Source organism: Phragmites australis, chromosome 5 (assembly GCF_958298935.1).
Source record: "Phragmites australis chromosome 5, lpPhrAust1.1, whole genome shotgun sequence".
In the NCBI taxonomy this organism is placed as follows: Eukaryota; Viridiplantae; Streptophyta; class Magnoliopsida; order Poales; family Poaceae; genus Phragmites; species Phragmites australis.
The window spans coordinates 2,858,222-2,876,317 of record NC_084925.1 but is presented as its reverse complement, the minus strand read 5'-3'; the positions used below and the strand labels follow the sequence as shown (position 1 = coordinate 2,876,317).

Sequence of the window (18,096 nt, the reverse complement as noted above, 5' to 3'; positions counted from 1 at the left end):
GTACGTGACATGTTTTATGTTAGGTTGTTTTTCTTATTACATTGTGGAAGAGTTTATAATATTTTGGGACATTTTCTGTGATGAAACGTGAGAAAATGATTTGTATTTAGTTGAGGTTTTTAGAATGCATATTTTTTTCATAATAACATAAACTTTTACATCACTACATAAGTAAATATTGTCATGTGAATAGGGATTTAATTATTACGCAGAACTGGATTTCAAGCTAGATAAGGCGCATGAAACTAAACAGATACCAATGCAGAGGTATGATGTAACCACATTATGGAGCCACACAAATCAATCTAGATATGTATGTGATATCTGTATCTATGCTAATATATTTGCTGTGCATGGGGTTTTCTACAGTATTTCCAGAAAAAATAAAAACATCTGGAATAATACGTTTAAGAGTACAGTATATTATTGTCATTTGTCAATCATTAGTCTGAACCATCTAAATGGTCCTCTAAAACAGCAGGGAACTGTTGCTCCTGGGGGTGTGACTGGGATGTTGGGTTGCAATTGCCATTGCCTTGAGATTTATTCGTCACCTTCTTTTGTAATGCCCCAACCTCCTTGCATGCCTTATCCAGCATCACCAAGAAATCTCTTACAATCACAAACAACTGAAAACCATCATCTTTAGCATCATTTCCATGGAAATATCGAATTGTTTTATTTACTAATGATCTCAATCTCTTCTCTTCTTTCAGTAGAAAATTTGTCTCTTTCTCCGCATGTTCTACAAAACATTCCAATGAGTGGCGAAATCCACTTGTCTCTTCTAGCGTTGCAATTTCATTCAGGACCTCTTTAGCTTTCATCAGCTCATGTCTGAGGTTCACCACACTGGCAGACAAAGCTTCAGCATCAAGTGCAGCTACTCTCTTGACATTGTCCAACTCATTACTAAGTCCTGAAACAATCTTAAGGCCGCGATGGGAGTAGTGATCACCACTCTCTTGAGGAGATTCATTGGAATTGCCATCGGAAGTACTAGGAGGTGGACTTCTCCCACTTTCCATGGCCACCCTTGCTTCGCGGACACCTTCAGAATGAATAATCTCTTGAACAACAAAGTGCAGCAATGTGGTCTTTCCATCGGCACCCTTGACATCCGATAACTTAAGAAGGGTGTCAAGTTTGAATGCATTAGCACCACCGCGGAAGGTCCCATCATTCAAACGGTTCCCGGTTTTGAGAACAGCTTCTAGTAACTTCAGGAAAAGGCGGTGCTTTAGTTCCCCACAAGCAGCCTGACAACAAACAGATATGTATAACTATATAAGTACTTGTAGTGAAAGGTTATATTTTTTTCCTTTCTGCAGATTCAACACAGAAGTCAACTGTTTTAAGGTAGCTTACCTCCAATTGGAGGAATGAATCCCTGAGACTTGAGGCATCTTCTTGCAAGGAGGATATGAAAAGCAAAGTGCTGATCCTCTTGAAAGCAAAAGGTATGTCAAGTAGTGCCTTCATCACTTGTTCTGCGAGGCCGAGTTTGGAGAAGTCCCCGTCATAAAGCCTGAGCTTCTGCTCCTCCTCATCAGTTGGCTTCATTCTCAAGATTGTCTCAAGAAGCACCCTAGGAAGTTCATTCCCTTGTGAACAGAATGAGGTGAATACAATGTCAAAAAATTTGACGGCGCTGCAGGAGCACTGGACCACAAGTCTATTAAGGTAAAATGAAAAGTATACATATAAGGACCCTCAAAATCCAGCTATGAAGCTGGTGACTCGACACACTAAGAAGCAGCAGCACAACTAGACAGTCTCACAAATAGAAACAAAATACAATGTCAGAAAAACCATTAATATGAGGTCTCTACAGCGGACTATCCAGGCTAACTGGATACGCTTCAGTCTTTCGGATTCATGTTGGAGTCAGTAAACAAGCATATGTAACAACAGAACACCTGACACATGCAATGATTAGTCCGTTATAACCTGAAGCAAATTTTGACCTTGAGTCCTCCGTACTTGAAATTGGCCACGCACAAGATATTAAAAGATGGCCAACACGGTATAGATTAAAAAAACTGCCTAATATGTAGTCGGGCAAAGTTTATTTTGTTGTACATGAATGATTTTATGTAACTTAAAAAAGGTAGTGACCGCCCTATAAGTGATCATCAGCAAAGTTTCCTAAAACAAAGTTCCACTTACAAGTGTAATGTCATCAAAGTCTATGCAAATGGCTTCTATATAGATATACCGAAGGGCTTTTTTTTCAATACATTTAAGCAAGCTACATGGGCAAATCAATAATAGCTTTTTCTGGATAAACTTTAAAAAGGTAGCGACCACCCTACAAGTCATCAGTAAAGTTGCCTAAAAGCCCTTAACTTACAAGTGTCATGGCATCTAAGTCTGTGCAAATGGCTTGTGTTTAGAGATGTACTGAAGGGCATAGTTTTTTCAATACAAATAAGAAAGGTACACGGAAAAATTGACAATAGCTTCTTGTGCATTAACAGATACCTTCAATGAGGGCATCATGAATCTCTTGTACCATGACATTCATTGCCTTAAAAACAATTGCCAGGTTGCATGATTTCTTAACATTGAGAAGAGAAATGTGCTGAGATGAAGGATCTTCAGAGGGTAGTTCCTTGTCCTTGAGGTTATTTCTGTTGCCAGCGCTATAACCAAACAATTCCTCTATCATATCCTCATTCACACTGCAAAATGTCATTGTCAAACACAAGCATAATGTAGACAGGATGTATTAAGAATTTATTGCTAATAATAAGACTTACTGAAAAGAACCAAATTTGATGTCATGCCATGCCATTGACTGATTAGGATTAGCAAGAACTTTGTCCCAATAGAAAGGTCGAAGCTTGCCTCTAGGAGGATTAACTTCAGTTTCAGATGATTCACTGGCCTGCTCGCCTGCAGATGATCCTTCAGAACGACTTGACTCAACAGGTGACAGCTGAGCAAGTCTTGCTTTGGAACCTTTGGGTGGTCCAGGTGGGGGTGGAGGAGCCTTAGGTGGCAAAGGTGGAGGTGGCGGAGGCAGCATTAGTTTAGGAGCATCACTTGTGGCATTGCTCTCTGGTGTTCCTCGAGTCACTTGTGAAGGTGGTGTGGCATCAGTAGATCTTTTAAAACAGCATGAAAAGCACTGACTCATGCTGACTCCAGCTTTGGAAGGCCCACCCCTTTGATCATCCTTGTGAAGTGGACTGGCAGGAACGCGAGCATCGGGTGACAAACCTGCAAACAGAATGTTATATGTTATTGTACTATCCTAAGAACAATCCATCATAGGTAGAAAAAAGGGATGCTGCCTCACCAGGCACATTAGCCAATTGCAAATGAAGAAGAGGATGGTCATCTCGTTGTTCACCGACAGAGACCTTGCTTTTGTTGCATCCACAGCAGTAAAAAATTAGAAATGCAACAATGAATGAGACTGCCGCCGTCAGGAGAACAGCAATCAAGACTAATTTTATGTAGTCCTTGTGCTTCTCTGAAGGTGAAACTGAAGGAGACACTCCCCAATGCTTCTGTGCAGGTTTACCGTGATAAAGTTGACTGGGAGGTTCAATGCTCAGAGAATTGGAAGGTGTAATTGACGTTTCTGTCACAGATTGGGGAAACTGGGCTTCATCACCAGAGGGCATCGCTGGCACAAAAACTGGAGCCATGGAAGGAGCATCACCAGTCGATTGATCAGCCAAATGCCGTCTCGGATAGAATTTTGAACGAACCAATGAATGGTGGCTCTCAAGATAGGTGCCCAGTGCAACACTGAATTTTTGTGGAATACCCAAACTGAAGTAGTTTGCACGGATACAATCACAGGTAATAGAAGATTTTTCAGGGGGGAGAAGAGCTAGGAGCTCCAGAAACAACATTGTCTTCAAAGCATTCTCCGAGGAACGACTCGATAGTTCAACTGAAGCAAATGACAGTACATTGCCCAATATTTCCTCTGCACCAACCCTGTCTCGTAAGCAAATTGACCATATTTTGTCCACCTGCACCCATCCACGAACCAACCTAAATAGTGAGTATACCTTTGCTAATGCCTCCATTTTCTTCAATCTTATAAAAGATTTAAGTTTAATAGCAAAAGCTCTAACCAAAAGTACACAGAATATAGGGAAAAAACACACTGACATGTTATTTGAAAAGCTCCGTCCCTGGCATTAATTTGGTAACTGAAGTACTTAGTGAACTCCAGATCCCAGAAGCCTTTTTCTTTTCTTTAAAAAAGTAGATGGTGAGCTTCTAATTTCAAAGAACCAATTTTTGAGAACACAAAAGGAACTCGTATTGCAATTTCATGGCAGATCTCAAGTGAGCAGAAAGCATACATGTAATCAATCGATTACTACTATCTAATGCTGCAAAGAACAAGTGTCTGGTGTCTTACCAGATCCCCATTCAGAAGAGGCCATGGAGAAGAAGGATGCTGCCTCCACTGCATCAAGAAACGCTCCCAGTCCTCCTCCCCTACTCCTCCTGACGGCTTGATCAATGCTGCAGCCACCACCAGTACCAACACGAATCCTAAGCTCTTCATCACTTGTTGCTGCCTATTGGATAATTCTTCCTCTTACTTTCCTCCACAGAAAAAAAGTCACTTTTTTCTTGGCTTCATGGAGTGTAACCGAAGAAGATTCCTTTGCCTGCCAAACTAGCTAGATTTGTTCTAAGGAACGGCCTGGGGTTTGTGAGGTTTGCTCCTATGAACTATCTAGAAGAGTAAAATCCTACTGCATTGTTTAAGAAGAAAGAATAGTGAGGAGAAATCGAAGCCACAGATGCTTTTACTTGAGAATGACACTAGTTAGGCCGGATGGCACAAGGAGTCGGCCCATCGTAGATTCTTAGGAGGAGATGTTGACTTGAGCACGCGCACCTGCATCTGCCTGAATTCTTTATTCTAAGGTCTCTTGGCGGTCAGTCTGTTTGGGAGCGTGGAATGGATCAGTGGACGGTTCAGATTTACATTCGAATTCCTTCCCTCTGTCCTGATTCGAGTTCTTGCTTTGTTTCTTGATCTTGCCAGGCACTGTAAAAAATGCCGTGTTGGTTAGTCTAATTCGGTTGAAGCCATGGCCACTGGAGGAGCATAGAAAACTGTAGCTTGGAAATGGGAAAGCCAAGAACGCGTCTCTCGTACCTGTCTCTGGCGAAGACGCGCGCGGGAAGGGAAAGCGTGGGAAGGCGAGTCGAGTGGCGTGGGCCGCCCGCCGGCCGGCCGGCCACTCACACGTCTGACGTCTCCACGCGGTCGGCGCCTCGGCGGGGCAAGAGCGACATGCCCCGTGCGCGCGCCTTCAATTTGAGCCTTCACGCCGTCTCGGTAACGCTGCCCGACAGCGGCGCCGGGCGGTCCCCAGAACCTGCCATCCTTGCCGCCGGCGACCTTGCCGCGCTCCCGCATCCCTTCGCCTTCTCCGCTGCGGTGCGGCGAGAAGAGTAAAAAGAAAGGTTTTTTTTATATATTTATATAATTATAAATATGACGATTTTAAAATATATAACTAAATATTTAAAAATAATATTACAAAAATTTTAAAATTAAATTAATACTATTATCTTAGTCCCCAGACACTTTTATAGTGACATATATCTAATTTTAAAAGATTTGTAATTGCAGATCTAATTTTAAAAGATTCGTAATAATATTAAACTAATTTTTTAAAAATTATAATATCATATTTTTAAATACTAAAAGTGTAATGTCATCGTAATATTTATAATATCATGAATTAAAAGAAAGAGAAGAACAACGTGAGCGTGGGGCGTGACCCATTGGACGGATTCGTATCCAAAGATGCTACAGTAACACGACTTTAGTTAGCTCTTGTCTGTCAGATCGTGAGCGGATGGACAGTGATAAGTGCTACAGTACCTATGCTACAGTAAAACTGCGCAGATACTTTGCTCTTTGCGTGTCCCATTGGACCGTAAAAGCATTGCTTCTGATTGGGCCAGCGGCAAGTGGGGCCCACAGAAGGCGAACAAAAGAAAAGAAGCAGCTTTCCAAGGGCCGAAGGAGGCGCTCCTTGCGCAGGGGATCGGGCTGGGGTTGGCGATATCTGGGATGCGTGTCTCTCTTGTCCGCGGGTTCTTGAGCAGGTGACGACCATGGCTTTACTCTTGTTGCGTACATGGAGAGATCTGCTTCTTGGAAGTTCTTGGTTGTAAAAGCTAGGCGCTTATTAAGGACGTTTCTTGCGCCAGTTGCTGATTAGTTTATGACTTCATAGAATTGTAGCTCTGTATTGGCCTATTGGGATGAGCTAGGGTTTGAAATGCTTGCTGATGTGGTGCTAGATAGAGAGAACCTTTTGTGTTAGTCCTGCTCTATGATGATGTTGCTCTGATTTCGGATTTAGATGACTCAATTCTGGTGGCTTTTGTTAGAAATTTTTGTTGTGGCAACCTCAATTTCTCTAGTGTTGAGTGATACGCCTTCTTTGGGTTTAAGATTTTCTCACTGCTAGGCGCTAGTTTGGGTAGCGCTGCTTAATTTCGTAAATTTTGTCATTTTAGACTATGCCTAAGCTGATAGGATAGTGGTAGTGGTGTCTTCCAAATAGTGCTAGATGAGTAGATGGGCGTTCAAAAATCACAATGAAATAGGGAGCTGGTTCCTGAGAGAACTAACATAGTACTCTTGTAGACTCCTGAATCCGCTTCGACATTTATAGTGACTGCTGATCTCCATTAGAGTTACAACATGCTTATTCCATTTGCATCACATGTTTACCTAATTATATTTGTTGTTTCTCCATGCAGTTTTCCGACAAATTACAGCAGGCAAAAAGAATTGTGTTGGAAAAGCAGCAGAATTGTGTAACCTGGCACCAGAGAGCTTAGTTGGTATATCCTTAGATATCACGTTGAGTTCAGTGGAGGTTGCATAGTGGTACAATTTCCCCCCGTGCTTTGGGGCGCAGAAGGTCAAGACATTTTCTATCTTTGTTGGCCACAACCTTGGTGATGATAGTTTGTTCCCATTTACCCTCTGTAAATAGACTTGAGTAGTAGGGGATAGTGGACTTTGTATGCCCCATTTGTCTATCTCTATATAGATTGATATAATGGATGAGAGGAGGACTATTTTGATGGGACGATATGAAATCGGGAGGCAGTTAGGACAAGGGAACTTTGCTAAGGTATATTATGCTCGGAATCTGACAAGTGGACAGGCTGTTGCAATAAAGATAATTGATAAGGACAAGGTCGTGAGGGTTGGACTAATGGTGCAGATAAAAAGGGAGATTTCAATAATGAGATTGGTAAGACATCCAAATGTTCTGCAACTTTTCGAAGTAATGGCTAGCAAGAGCAAGATTTACTTTGTTTTGGAGTATGTGAAAGGCGGTGAACTTTTCAACAAAATATCCAAGGCAAAGTTCAGTGAGGATGTTGCAAGGAGGTATTTCCACCAATTGATCAGTGCCGTGGACTACTGCCACAGCCAAGGTGTTTACCATCGGGACTTGAAGCCAGAAAACCTACTTGTAGATGAGAATGAGAACCTAAAAGTCTCGGATTTTGGTTTAAGTGCCCTAGCTGAGTCTAAGAGACAAGATGGCCTCCTCCATACCACCTGTGGAACTCCAGCTTATGTTGCTCCCGAAGTGCTCAGTATGAGAGGCTATGACGGTGCGAAGGCTGACATATGGTCTTGCGGAGTAATTCTTTTTGTTCTTGTGGCTGGTTACCTTCCTTTCCATGACACAAATCTTATAGAGATGTATAGGAAGATTTCCAAAGCTGAATATAGATTCCCTCGTTCTTTTTCTGTTGAGTTGAAGGACCTACTTTTTAGGATGCTTGATCCAGATCCAAGTACTAGAATTTCTATCGCAAGGATAAAAAGGTGCATTTGGTACAGAAAATCCATTGAGGTAAATGCACTGAAAATCAAGCACGAAACAAGAGACAAGGGGTGTAAAGGTGAAGCCGCAACCTCTGACTCGACAGAATGCAGTAATTTGGAGGAAAATCAAGGGTCATCGAGCCTCCAAAACTTGAATGCATTTGACATCATTTCCCTGTCAACGAGATTTGACCTATCCAATTTGTTTGAAGAAAAACATGGCCGGAGGGAAGAGAGATTCACCACTAGGCAGCCAGCAGGAACTGTATTTGCTAAGCTAAATGAACTGGCCAACCGCTTGAGGCTCAAAATTAAGAAGAAAGAAAATGGGGTTTTGAAACTGGCTGCATCAAATGAAGGAATAAAAGGATTTCTTGAGCTGGATGCTGAGATTTTCGAGCTCGCTCCTTGTTTCCTTTTAGTTGAGTTGAAAAAGACCAATGGGGACACTATAGAGTATCAAAAGCTAGTGAAAGATGAAATTAGGCCTGCACTTAAGGATATGGTTTGGGCATGGCAAAGCAATCGGCACCAGCAGCCTGAGCAATTTATGCAAGGAGAGCAGCAGCAGTCACCTTTGCCATCACAGCAGCCAGAGGCCAGATTGCAGACCTCTTTGACAACACAAAATCCGCAGGACAAGCTGCAACCATTGCTGCCATGACAACGGCGAAAATACTTCTGAACCACTGTTGCTGCTACATGAACTGCACAACCAGTTGAAACTGCCATTAGTTGTTTACTGCTGCATCAGCTGCAGGACTTGTTCCAACAGCCAGAGTCATGACTTGTTGACATACATGTGATTGCATGTTCAGGTTACCCTGGTCTAGTACCTCCGCTTCCTACCGTTAGGCATTTTTCCTTCTTTAGTTCCTCGACATCTTAGTATTTCTTTTGATGCTGTATATTCAATGTTTGCTAAAATAATGTAGAGTTAATATACTTTCTTTCAATTTTGGAAACATGTGTGTACTACAGAAATCTGTACTCAGTGTAAGTAAAATATTGATTTAATCCCTGTCAAAGAAATACATTGATCGATCATAATGGAGATCCTGCCATGCAGCCATTATCATATCTGCCCACGGATCATTGATACAGAAGACAGGAAAGCTGATGAAGGTAACATGTTTAACCTTTTAGCACCTTGACCTCTTCACATGTGATGCGAGAAAACGTTTGCACGGATTCGAGATATTAACCATAACTGACTGGATGTGGGAATCAAGAAAATACTTCTCGGATTTGTAGTTTGCCTGTTCATATTTCCAGTTCTATATTTCGAATATTTATCAGTATCCTGTATTGTGTACTGGAACATGCTGAAGATTCGCAGGTCTGAAATTCGTGGGGCTAGCAGAACACACCCGGCTCCAGCAAGTTTGTTTTTTGTACTAGTATTAAATTTACGTGTCCATTTGCCATGAGAGCTCATCAGATTTAGGTCCTGTTTATTTGCTGTTTCTGTTTTTGCTTTCTCTGGTGATATAAGCCTAATCAAACGGGATTATTGAAAAGTGGTTTTTTCCGATTTTGGTAGAAGCTAGAAGTCTGTTTCTGAGGAAAATAAGCTAGAAGCTAGTTGAGAGTAGTTTTTTAGAAATTATATGCTGAGAAGTTAAAAATTTATTGTAAAATCAATAGTTAAAATTTAAAAACAGTTTTTCAGAGATAAAAAAACATAGTTTTTAAAAAAAATCAAAAACAAAAGTAGCAAACAAACAGCCCCTACAGCTGTCCAGCTGCCCCAGAAGGTTGGGTTGGGCCTCACGAGCTCCGTTTCTAGCGTGGCCCGGCGGGCCGAAGCTGTTGTTATCTGTGGCTTGCGACCTTGCTCTTGACTAGGCAACTCCTCCAGCTGAACTTCTTTTCTTTTTTTCTTAATTTTTCTCGACGAATGGCGAAAACGAAACCGTGCTTTGCCTGTCGAGGCTCAATCAAGTACATTCAGTTATTCCTCAAAAAAAAGTCGTTAGTCTACCGTATCACTGAACAAATTTGGTTTGCTAAGAATGTTAATTGATAATTGTCTACTTTAAATCTTATCATTATTTAATATTTATAATTATCAGAAAAAAATAGCTATATACATGCAATCTGAAAATCATGAGCAGATGCTTGCTGGTACTATCTGACGCCGAGATGCGTGATGCAGTACGGTTTGTACTGCCTACTCGCTACGGCAATTGGCAATGACGCTGCTCTGTACAGGCGTCACGACGTCCTGTACTTTTCGCCGTTGCCGTAAACAATGAATCGGCGAGACAGACAATCTTTTACAGATACCATCTTGGACAGGAAGCCGCAAATACAGCAACGAGAGACCACATGGACTCACCGGCCATTTCCGGAAGCAGCAAAAAATTGCGAGCATGTATACCAGTGTTACATGATTATGGACACATGTAAATTTTGATGTCTAATTCAACAAAAATAATTTAGAAACACATAATACAACTTACATCCGATACGAATATTAGAATCTGATTCGAATTCAAGTTGTTCGAGTTGAGATCTAGGTAACAATGATATATATCTGAGATCATTCTGATTAGACGTCACTCAGTCACCAGCGCTTGGGGGCAGTACAACAATAAACATCCTTGAGGCTAGTACACCGGCACCGGCTGCGTGCCAAACTTGCGCAGTACAACGTCTGGTAGTACAGATCAGCTGCGTTATATTACTCACACTCGCACGCGATCGGAAGCGTAATCCGACTCCCTGAGCCGTGGAGCTGAAGGTACCAGCAGGTCCAAGAGAAGAGAGGGGCAAATGCCTCATTGAGTGCAGCGTTGATGAGCCGGCCGCCGGCGACGAACCGGCGTCGGCCTTGGCTCACCAGCGCTGCACTCAATCACGCCTTTGCTTCCTCTGCCCAGGTTGCGCGCGCGCCATGCATGCTGCTGCAGGCATCCATCATTCATATGGTAGGAGTAGTGCATGTTTGCTGTTGCTAAGGTTATTTCTAACACATATTTTAAAAATCAATCCTTTATAATACTATTACAGTATCATTTAATACTATTATTATCCTCTATAATACTATTACAGCATCACCTAATACTATTATAGTATCTCTTATTTTTTTCATCTCCAACAGCTACTCTATTTTTTAATTCTATTACTCTTATTCTTCCTTCAGATCTTACAATTATACACTCGGTATATTAATACGGAACACCTTTTCTCCCGCAAATATGCGGCTGCCGACATCCGTTTCTCTGCCACAATAGGTTGGAGCATAGATGCGACAGCAACGATAGACACACTAGGCGGAACAGTGACACAGCAAGCCGGTTCCGGCTCTGTTGGAGTCGGCCTAATCGAGGTCGCCACGGCCTCAAGGAAAGGATGGATGCAGTTCCATCCGATCCCGATCCGCCTTACAAGCTAGCGACATCCATGGTAGCGTCTCCAGGGATAGAAAACTGGACAGATGATATAAATGGATCCGAACAAGAGTCCCTGTCCCTCGAAAACTTAACAGATGACGTAAATTGATCCAAATAAGAGTTGAGGATGAAAATTAAACTAGGGAAGAGTTGATGGACGAAATATGGATTTTTTCCTTAAAAAAATGCAAAGCAATGCAAATCTGAGTCTCATCTTATTGGCATCCTTGTCAGACCGGGATCAATTACTGAATTACACAGCTCAAGTCAGAGTTCAGATTGGACTTGATCCGCGATCGGAGAGCAGAATGCACAAGATTACAAGAACACTATCAAGTAAGAAGTTTCTAATTTTTTGGGGGTCCTTCAGCTCCGTAACTCAAATTGGACATTGCATTGTTCTCTCATCTTTTTTTATTGCGAAAAAAGATGTACAAGGATGGATGGAGGCATGGAGGAAGAAAGCTAGGCTACAGAGAAACAAGAAGCGCTGGTGGGAGTCGAGATCGATCAGTTGGGGCCCCAGCACACGAGGTGGTAGGCCTTCCGCATCCTCGCGTCCTGCTTCGTCCGGGGCAGCTCGCCCGCGGGCGCCGCCGCCATGGAGTCGGAGAGCTTGGCAGACAGGGCCTGGATCCTGGGCGCGGCGGCGCGGTGGTAGAGCGAGCGCAGCGCGTAGTCCCAGCGGCACAGGCCCGCCTGGTCCTTGAGCGCCTCCACCGCGCCCATGCTCGCCGCCACCACCAGCGACGGCGCCTTCCTGCTCGCCGCCTCAGCCGCCATCTCGATCGCTCGCGACGCGCTTGTACTGCTGCTGGGCTGAACTGGTTCTTGTTTCTTCCGTGGCCTCTGCGGGTTGACAAGCGGGGAGCCTGCACGGAGGCCGTTTTATACGCGATCTGGCGCGAAACCGGCGGAGAAGTGGAGGTGGGTGAAAGGGAAAACAGGGAGCGCGTCGCCGGTTTTGGACCCAACGAGATCTCTGTTTCCAAGGAACTCGGGCGGTGGCATGGTGCACGCTTGTCGCCAAGGCGTCGCAGCGCGGGGATCTTCAAAATTGTATACTTCCCAGTTTTTTCCCCATCGATCAACACCGGTGGGGTTAGGGGAGATATGTATGACTATTGAATCTTTGAGCCCGGATACTTGCAGGTTTTACATTTGATTTGTAAGTTTTTGGTTTAAATTTTTATCCACGAGTTTGCTAGGTTGGGTACTCGAAATGAGATGGGTTGGGTTAGAGTACCCGAAATTAGCTAGGTTGGGTTTGGGTTTTCGATTTCACCAGTAGATTCTCACGGGTCCCTTGAAATCCCAGTCTAATTCACTCCTCAGCTGATCTAGCTCAACTAACACCATCACTCACCCCAACGCGCCTATTAGTCTGGTCTCCTTGTCCCCAGCGCTCTCACGCCCACCTCTCCACCGCCACATTGCCCAGTCACTCCACTCGGCCTTCCCGTCGTTGCCTTGCTCGGCCTCCGTGTCGCCCGATCATCGCTTGGCCCTGTTGCCACAGCCTCCCCGTCGACCCCGCCTCCAATCCATGACCTCCCCGCTCGGCTGTTGACCTGTCGCCCCTCCCCAACCTCCTTGCCCAGTTGCACCCTTCTCTGCGTTCACACAGCTTCTTTATCGACCGCAACACCTAGATCTGTTGTCGACGGTGTCGATCTCCGCGGTCGCACGACCTGTCACGTCCCAAAACTCGTAAGCATGTCATTAAGCATGATCATATATCATGAACATCATGTTAATCATGAGCTTTGTTTAGTGTTTGTTATTTTCCTATGGTGGTTTTAATGTTTGCTAATGTTTTGAAAATAATCGACGTTAGAATTGTCGTTAGTTTAAGTCTCGTTTAGAAGTGAATCACTGCACAAGTTCTTATAAAAATTTAGCAGCAATTTTTAGCTCATCTCTCTTAAAAGTGGACCCCATCTTGGACTGGTCCACCCCTTCCTTTTCCCGCCCACCGGTAGCCTCACCTCCCACTCTCCCTCACTCACTCTCCTCTCCCTCCCCTACACCCAAGACAACAACAGGAGCTGCTACTCTCTTCTCTCCTCTCAAACACTCTCTCTATTCCTTCCCTAAAATCCCACCCAAGATCAAGGATTCAAGGTATGCATGCTATGGTAATACATTCCCCACATCCTTGGCTTACAATCCATCCAAGTTTTGGCTACATGTATGGAGATTTGAAGGATTGGCCACCATTTTTGTCACCTCTCTTTTCTGATTTTTTGCAACAGCTCATTCATTTCTTCTCCAAGATTTTCCTTTGAATCTTCCCCAACCGAAGGCCACCATCTTGGTAGAGGATCTTGGGCAAGTCCCTAGGGTTTCCTTAGTGGAAATGCACATTTTGGCTCGGCCTTAGATGGATTCGTGAGCTACGAATGATGGATGGCGAAGCAATGTCGTGTTCTTGAGGTTTTGAGCTTTTCGGAGTGAATTGAGGTGGAGTTAGTGAATCGTGTTGCTAGAGTGAGTGTAGTAGGTCTAATACTAAGGTATTAGTGCTAGTGCATGCTTAGGTGTGTTAGTTTTTAACATGCTAATCAAATTAACCCAAAACTGCGCTTTACAAAGTGCTCTCTGGAGGAACCCAGAGTATCCAGATTAAACCCAGAGGTTTCGGGTGAGCCCAGTCGAGTTTACCCAAAAATCGAGTTGTTTAGTGAGCAATTTAACTTTAGAACCCTTGTACCAATGCTCATATGTGTTTGGATGGGATAGGCTTTTACATGCATGATGGATCGACCAAGGAAAATCGTTGCGAGTTTCAAGTATGTTAGAATCCGAAGTGTCAGGGTCCACCCAGACACTTCGGGTAATTCATTTTAATTTTAACCGAGCACCTTCGCTCGGAGTAAAACCTGAACAATCTGTCCAAACCCAGAGTATCCAGATTGTTTTGAGTTAGGGGTTAACCGAGAATCCAAACCGGAGGTCGACCCGGAGGGTCCGGCCCAACCCAGAGGGTCTGAGCCGGAGACTCCAGCCTGACCCAAACTATTCGGATGTCTGTCAACTTCCAATGTAGTTTAGTTTGCAAACCTTCTTTGTTCCTTTGTATGTCTTGTACTCTTAGCTTGATGTTATGATGCATCCACTATTGTTATGCATCATGTAGCACATCTCATTGCATCTCTTTCATACTCATCATTGCATGTGTTCTTCTTTAGTGAACGAAGGACCAGAGGGTTACACGGGCGTGATCGGGGGTGATCCAGATTTCATTGCTGTGAATTGTGATCAAGTTAAACCACAAGGCAAGCATCTAAGCATATTGCACCAATTATTTTGGATCATATATTATGTCAATTGATAAGTTATGCTTTATGCATGTTTGCATGTCAATGAGTCTTATGTCGGGTTTTGGTTAGATCAATTACCCTTCCTTGACATTGTTTATCGCTTGATCCTTTGTAATCTGGGTTGTTCATGTCACATAATGGTCTAACTTAAAAAGAATATGTTATGTTTAACATGGCATAGGTCCTTAGTAGAAGTCGAGCGGTGGTTCAGCCATCGTTCGCAAGCTTAGTGATTACTTTATATCACAAAGATAATGGTGATGGAGGATAGTGTAAGTTAGTGAAGATGAGCTGAGATTCAGGCGGACAATAAGGATGGCTCGAGAAGGGAGTCTCGGATGCTATAGGCCTACTTGAATCGATTAAACATCATTCATTGTTGCAGTTGGCTTTATAACTTGTTCGTATTTACCACGTATCCGTATATGAGACGGATAAGCCAAATACCTTATGTAGATGTGATTTTTTGACATGCTAGTCTCGGGTGTTGTCAGCATCATAGGCTTGGAAGGGGTATCTAGTTTGCTCTGAGGGTAGTTCTAGATGACTCCAGTATGCCGAGGCGCATGTTCAAACGATTGGGGTTTATTTGAAAAAGGTTGATATGAGTACTCTTGTGTGGACTTATATGGTCACACAAGCCGTATGGTTGTGATACCCGGTTTTAACGGACAAAACTAAGTGCGGTTTATATGTGCTTAGGAAGTTTAACACACATAAGGATATCATATGTGAAATAACAAAAGCAATACTTTAACTTACAAACATTTAACTCTTACCCAAAGACTTCACCTAAACAACTCTAATAACCAAACTATAGCAACTAAAGGATGGCAGTGGAACGAAAGTATCAGTGACCACAACAACTCCATAGGCACCGACTGGGGAACGCGCTCCTAGAACACAAAGTCGTCATCTTGAAACTCTTGAAAGTCCTCCACTGAGCAGCATATGAATTACGGGAGATAGCAAGAGTAAGTACATGGAGGACCCAGCAAGTGCGGGAAAATAATGATATGTAGTCTTACATTAAGAATAGACTGACACATGGTATATTTGCATAAATACGAGTAAAGAAAACAGTAATGTAATTGAAAAGCATTAAACAGTTATTAAGTGATTATACCCGTATGACACAAACCATTACTATCCGAGAATAATCACCTTGCAAACCATAACCAGCTAACCATCACTAAAACCATACCCATAACCAACTAATCATGTGGGGATCCAAGTCTTCATAACTGCAGACACGACTGTTATAACAGTTTTACACTCCGCAGAGGTTGTACAACTTTTAACCATGAGTCATAATATCCTTGTTGCCGTGTTTGCAAGACACTTAACGCACGCCAGTGGTGTGTCATCAAAAGAATCACTACGAAGTATGGTCCATCAATTAGGTCATGGTACTCCAACGAATGCCAACCAGATGTCTAATCGATATGTTAAGTCTTACTCATATCGGCCCCGTGTTTGGTACGGTATTTCTTAGGTTGTCACTCCATGAACTGATCCTTAATCAGGTTACACATGTTTCATTTGCTCATACTTAGGTAAAGACTATACAACCGGGTAATAACCATCAAATGTTAAAAGATATTCAGAACCTATACAAATGTTAACGGACATCTAGAACCGTAGAAATTGTTAAGGACATCCAGAAACTGCCATTATGCTTAGAACATATCCACAAGTACCAACATTATCAAAACCATCTCTTTGCCCAAGTCCTAAGTTCCATGTTGCTATGTCATGTTTATCACTCTAGTTGTATATGTCCATTAATCAATTATATGACACTTTCCAACATGGCTAAGCAATTCCAACTAAAATACTCATAACAACTACCACTTAGGCTTCAAGGAATATAAAGAAAGAATTAGGTAAACTCTAACATACGTGACTACCCATCAAGTTGACATAGGTTCAAAATATTTAAAAACATAGGTTCAGAATGATCAAGAACACTTGCCTTCTCCTTGCTGCTACTCAGTGTACTCTAGCTCCTGATCTTGATGTCTCTCATATTGATCTGAGGCATTGACGTCTAATCACATGTTTACCGGTAAAGCACACAAAAATAACACACTAAGAACAGAGCACAAAATAAAAGGACAATAGGACAAAACTTATCTAGAAAGATAGAGCTCGAAGAAATGAATCTAACGGTGCAAGAATCACTTAAAACAGAGATACGACGAAAAAATTATGATGGTTTTACTAAACGAGGGCTTTTCTGTAAAATTACACCAATTTTAGAGTTTAACGGATTATTTTTATTGCCGAAATCCTTGAATTATTGCGTCTGTAGAGGGTTTATTGTGCAATAAAGATTAAAGATTATTTTTAGAAGAGAAACAATTGAATAATTTGCGGATTGATCTGGGCCATTAGATCTAGATCTAACGGTCTCGGCTCATGGATCGGGTGCATAGGTGAGTTGACAGGGGAGAGGTGGATTCGGCTCATGGGGCTCACCATGGACTAGAGGGCGGCGATAGGTTGGACGGTGGGCAGCCAGACTTCTGCCGGAATTGGCATCCGACTGGTGTGGGGCTCCGGCGAGCGGTGGAACAGGGGCACGAGGCTCGGGCAACATGGCTACGGCGTCGGAAGGGGCGACGGAGGACCAGAGAAACTCGACGATGGGCGGCGGTGACTTGGGGGGGGTGGAGCTTTGCAGAGAGGGCGCTACGGCTTCGGGAACTTGTCGGCAGGGAGGCTGGGGTAGGCTGGGCCGAGTTCCATTAGGGTTTGGTGGTGACGGGCACAATCTTAGCTCGATTTTCATTGTTTAAACGTGATACTCTTAGGGATAAGGCGGCAAGAGATAGAGGGAATCATGAGACAAGCTTCTAGAAGATTCTCTCCTTCGATTTGAGCGCGAATCCGAGCGGGATTTGATGGTCGGCGTGGCTCAGGTGAAGTCAAAATCCAACTGGCGGTAGGAAACGAGCTTGACATGTGGGGTCCACATGTCAGCAGCTCGGCGAAGGCTGGTTGGGCGTGAGCGTCTTCGGCGGAGAGAAGCGGCAAGTGTTCGGGGCACGGGCTACGGCTCAGCCAGCTGGGCTGAGCGGGCATGCTTGGGCTGGCTAGGCTGAGCGGGAGGGAGGCAACAGCGGCAAGCTGGCTCGGGCTGAGGTCAAAGGAGAGAAGTGCGGGTCGGGCTAGGGAAGAAAAAGAGAGGGAGAAATGGTTGGGCTTGGATTAGGAGTTTTCTTTATTTTTTGTTCCTAATTCTACTCCCTTTTCTAACTTTTATTATATTTCTAAAGCAACATTAAAAAAACCAAACCAAACAAAAACCCTACATGCCTATCTCCAGCATGAATGCATTTAAACAAAATATAACTTAAGTCAAATTTGGATTTGGTTTTTAGAAGATAGGTTTTATCCTATTCTATTTGTTTAAACCCGTGTTAATTCTAGAAAAATTTTAAGAAATTGAGAAATTAAAAATCAGGGTGTTATAATAGTCCTTATGTTATGTGGGTAATGGAGTACCCCATAC

General features: G+C 43.2%; 3 protein-coding genes across 4 annotated transcripts; 1 reads left to right on the top strand and 2 right to left on the bottom strand.

Annotated features, from left to right (window-relative positions):
- Positions 1-292: 292 nt before the first annotated feature.
- Positions 293-5,430, bottom strand: LOC133918406 (formin-like protein 10). 2 transcript variants are annotated; one of them, XM_062362273.1, is made up of 8 exons: positions 5,144-5,430; positions 4,880-5,032; positions 4,391-4,733; positions 3,305-3,992; positions 2,763-3,225; positions 2,485-2,684; positions 1,369-1,604; positions 293-1,259 (listed from the first exon to the last, which is right to left on the bottom strand). In XM_062362273.1, the coding sequence occupies exons 3-8, from the start codon at positions 4,538-4,540 to the stop codon at positions 444-446; spliced, it is 2,553 nt and encodes an 850-aa protein (XP_062218257.1). In that variant the 5' UTR covers positions 4,541-4,733; positions 4,880-5,032; positions 5,144-5,430; the 3' UTR covers positions 293-443. The 2 variants fall into 2 exon arrangements, with proteins under 2 accessions (XP_062218257.1, XP_062218256.1); XM_062362272.1 differs by lacking the exon at positions 5,144-5,430 and having other exon boundaries at positions 4,391-5,102.
- A 512-nt stretch (positions 5,431-5,942) lies between these two features.
- Positions 5,943-8,892, top strand: LOC133918404 (CBL-interacting protein kinase 26-like). Its single transcript, XM_062362271.1, has 2 exons — positions 5,943-6,105; positions 6,769-8,892. The coding sequence occupies exon 2, from the start codon at positions 7,074-7,076 to the stop codon at positions 8,520-8,522; it is 1,449 nt and encodes a 482-aa protein (XP_062218255.1). The 5' UTR covers positions 5,943-6,105; positions 6,769-7,073; the 3' UTR covers positions 8,523-8,892.
- A 2,398-nt stretch (positions 8,893-11,290) lies between these two features.
- Positions 11,291-12,286, bottom strand: LOC133917366 (uncharacterized). Its single transcript, XM_062361269.1, has one exon. The coding sequence runs from the start codon at positions 12,037-12,039 to the stop codon at positions 11,767-11,769; it is 273 nt and encodes a 90-aa protein (XP_062217253.1). The 5' UTR covers positions 12,040-12,286; the 3' UTR covers positions 11,291-11,766.
- Between the last annotated feature and the right edge of the window lie 5,810 nt (positions 12,287-18,096).

Excerpts from the sequence above, each read along its gene's own strand:
- LOC133918406 (XM_062362273.1), bottom strand. The coding sequence starts at position 4,540 with ATGAAGAGCTTAGGATTCGTGTTGGTACTGGTGGTGGCTGCAGCATTG. Across the intron at positions 1,605-2,484 it reads TCATGATGCCCTCATTGAAG|GGAATGAACTTCCTAGGGTG; the intron begins GTATCTGTTAAT and ends TCTGTTCACAAG. Across the intron at positions 1,260-1,368 it reads ATTCATTCCTCCAATTGGAG|GCTGCTTGTGGGGAACTAAA; the intron begins GTAAGCTACCTT and ends GTTTGTTGTCAG.
- LOC133918404 (XM_062362271.1), top strand. The coding sequence starts at position 7,074 with ATGGATGAGAGGAGGACTATTTTGATGGGACGATATGAAATCGGGAGG.
- LOC133917366 (XM_062361269.1), bottom strand. The coding sequence starts at position 12,039 with ATGGCGGCTGAGGCGGCGAGCAGGAAGGCGCCGTCGCTGGTGGTGGCG.